This window comes from Acartia tonsa, chromosome 7 (genome assembly GCF_053477335.1).
Source record: "Acartia tonsa isolate MP-2025a chromosome 7, ASM5347733v1, whole genome shotgun sequence".
In the NCBI taxonomy this organism is placed as follows: Eukaryota; Metazoa; Arthropoda; class Copepoda; order Calanoida; family Acartiidae; genus Acartia; species Acartia tonsa.
The window spans coordinates 10,265,471-10,268,875 of record NC_137266.1 but is presented as its reverse complement, the minus strand read 5'-3'; the positions used below and the strand labels follow the sequence as shown (position 1 = coordinate 10,268,875).

Below are 3,405 nucleotides of genomic sequence, written 5' to 3'. Positions count from 1 at the left end.
ATTGGGTGAGACACAACAGAGAGATGTACAATCATTCCCCGATTTAAATCGATTAAAATTTTGTTAATTTTGAACTTAAAATTGTTTATTTTTAAGAATAACCTTAAGTAAAATTTATAGCTAGTAATGTTAGAAGAATTTTTGTTGAATAATTTAATTTTTAATCTACTGATAGATTACCCATAAAAAATAAATCAAGTCTAATTATCAGAATGTCTGTACCTACCCTTAAATTTGAAATGAGACAAATAACAGGCTTACAAAAGGCTTTACAATGGCGATACAAACCCAAATCAATCACAATGGGTTAGTAAGTTTTTATAGAGACAAAATTTGGGACTTTCAAAAAAGAAATGCAATTGAAAGGCTTTTTGCAACCAAGACTTTTTTCAGTTGCAAAAATACATTCAACATACATAATCATTCATGTTATAAATTGCTAATAGTATATAATTTCAAATACTAAAGAGTAAGAATATAAAACAATATATTGCAAATACTTTTATTTAGAAGAAAATGTAAAACATAATATGAAAATTGCAACTTCCATTAGGCAGAGATTGAAGAGACAGAGTGGGCACAAATCGTTGTTGACAGCTGATAAGTTGAGTTTGAACTCTACACAACAGGTATCAACTTCCAAAATAAAGTATGTATTTTGATATGTAAAAATAATGCAGTCTTAAGATCTTACATTTACTTCTTGCCCCAGTAGCCAAATCTGTAACCAGCATAGTAGGGATAGCCAACATGATAGTATGCAGGATAGTATCCATGGGCAAGGTAGTAAGCTTCAGCATCAGCATTGGCATCAGCAGCAGGTGCAGCCTCAGCTTCTCTCTTTCCCAAATATCTGTAGCCTCCAAGATAAGAATAGTATCCAGGGGCATAGTGCGCATAGCCTAAGTACCAGCTAGGGTAGTATCCATAAAAGCCATAATACCTATGAGCTTCAGCCTCAGCCTCAGCATCTGCCTCAGCAGCAGGAGCAGCCTCAGCTTCTCTCTTTTTTTTGCCCCAAATGAGGCTATGATATCCAGCAGCATAGTGTCCATAGCCCAAGTACCATCTAGGGTAGTATCCATAGATGCCATAATATCTAAATGCTTCAGCCTCAGCCTCAGCATCTGCCTCAGCAGCAGGGTTAGCCTCAGCTTCCCTCTTCTTTCTGCCCCAAATGAATCTGTGATATCCAGCAACATAGTGTCCATAGCCCAAGTACCAAGATGGATAGGCTCTATAGGTCAGATAGTAGGCATTAGCTGCAGCTTCAGCATCAGCATCAGCTTCAGCTTCAGGAGCAGCATAGGCCACAGCAACCAGTGCAAGGAGCAGCTAAATAAAATTTGTATTAGAAAAAAAATTAATTTCCTTAAATAAGATTATTCTTAGATCATGAAAAAGAATGATATATGTATATATTAGTAATTAGATATGAAGAAACTTAAACATTAAACCAATAAATATTAAGGCACATTATTAAGAATTAAATGATTTTTATAAATATGAAGTGTAAACAAAATATTCTTAAGACATTCTTCTAAGTATAGAAATAATATTTAGACTTAAAATTTTACCTCACTAAATTATTTTAAGAGAGGTATAAAAAACAAGATCTAGCATAACATTGACTAAGTAATAAAATAAATTGTATCAACTCTTGTATTAATTGTTACATTTCAAGGCTTTTAGAATTATATTTAACAACTTCAGAAAATTTGACTTTTGTTTGTTCAAATAATTTAGTTTAATCAACTCCATTTTACATCAAATCATGATTTGAGATAAGTATCAAACAAAAATTTTTGATCATAATGATACAATAATAACACTAAATGATATAAAATGATAATCAACTAACCAAGTACTTCATATTTGCTTGGACTCTTGAAATTGAGTGAGGAAAATTAGAAAAAGTCTCTTTTTTATATTTGACAAGATGCACCGCCCATCTTCAAACTTCATTGCATATTTACAATGCATCCTTCCGCCTTTCTGTAACTTCGATATCTGCTTCTTATTTTGTTTGGTGTTCCATTGTTTCCTTCTAAACCTCAAAACTTAAAATTGAAACTGTTAAAATTAGTAAAGCATTGTATTACTTTTAATCCAAAATAAATTATTATTATATTCTTATATCAATGAATCAAAAGTTAACCAGAATTCATTGTCTAACCATGTCAAAACAGTTAAGCATATAAATTTTACATGGATATTTGAGCTTCTTGGTGAATTAGTATTCCTTAATCATTTCACTATTGGCTTTTTTCATATGATTATAATAACATTAATGATTTATTAGTATTCTAAAAATGGTTTCAATGCAAAAGGTATAGCACACTTAATGTTACGTTGCAATTTATGATTTTTATCTCCCCCCCTCCTTTCTTTTTCTGCATGGTTACATATCATTACTTCATTATGAATAATGTTGTTACAATAAATCCAATTAAAAAAATAGACTTATATCATCCATATTATACTTATTAATTTAACCAATACAAAGCCCAATCTGGAAGAAAAACAAATGAAGACTTAAAATTACATCATGACAGGCAATCAATTTGCTGATATAGTTATTTTTAAAATACTTTATTAAAACTAACAAAAATTGAGTCTGAAGCCAGCAACTTTTAATATTTTTGTTGTTTTTTTGAAGTACATATTTGTTTCTATGCAGTTTTTCAAACATAACCAAAAACAATAAAATTTGACTAGTGTTTTAATCAAGCATCAAATTTTGTATTTCTATAAGGAAAATTAAAGAATATATCAATATTGTAAAAAAAAAAAAAAATAAATCCATGTTCTATTCACTTTCATAACAAATGGAGTAAGGAGAAAAGAGAATAGTTCCAATCAGTTACTTTTAAAATTATAAAACTACATTCTAATTTAAAATTCCTCTAAAGCTCTAATCCAGAAAAGGGGGGGGGGGAAGAGTTATAAAATACTTATCCCCCACAAAAACATATTAGTCCCATGATAAAGATTTTTTATATGTACTCTGTAGCTACCAAAATAACAAACAATATTTGCTTATTCAAATGCACACTAATTTTAAATGCCATTTCAACCAGAAGAAAGTTGTATCCTTAAACCTTCAATGCAACTATGCAATACAAAAAACTGATAAGATAATGTTTGAATTTAATTAAGCGTAATTTTGAAAGTTTCATTGAAATAACTATGTAAATTTTGTAAATAAACCAATAAACCTATTCATTCTAAAGGCCAATTATATATTGATTAAATATTAATCAACCTTTTTTTAACTTAAAATGTCTTGCATCTGTAATTTTTAAGAACATGAATGTTCATTGTTCAAAATAGGGATTTAGCCTCTAACAATTCAAATATCTAAAAATTTCCTAAAATTTTTGTTTCATTTGAAAATAGCCATTT

General features: G+C 29.5%; 1 protein-coding gene across 1 annotated transcript; it reads right to left on the bottom strand.

Annotated features, from left to right (window-relative positions):
* Positions 1-488: 488 nt before the first annotated feature.
* LOC145324795 (uncharacterized) lies at positions 489-1,987 on the bottom strand. Its single transcript, XM_080167435.1, has 2 exons — positions 1,862-1,987; positions 489-1,335 (listed from the first exon to the last, which is right to left on the bottom strand). Exons 1-2 carry the CDS (start codon positions 1,871-1,873, stop codon positions 697-699), a joined length of 651 nt encoding a protein of 216 aa, XP_080023561.1. The 5' UTR covers positions 1,874-1,987; the 3' UTR covers positions 489-696.
* Between the last annotated feature and the right edge of the window lie 1,418 nt (positions 1,988-3,405).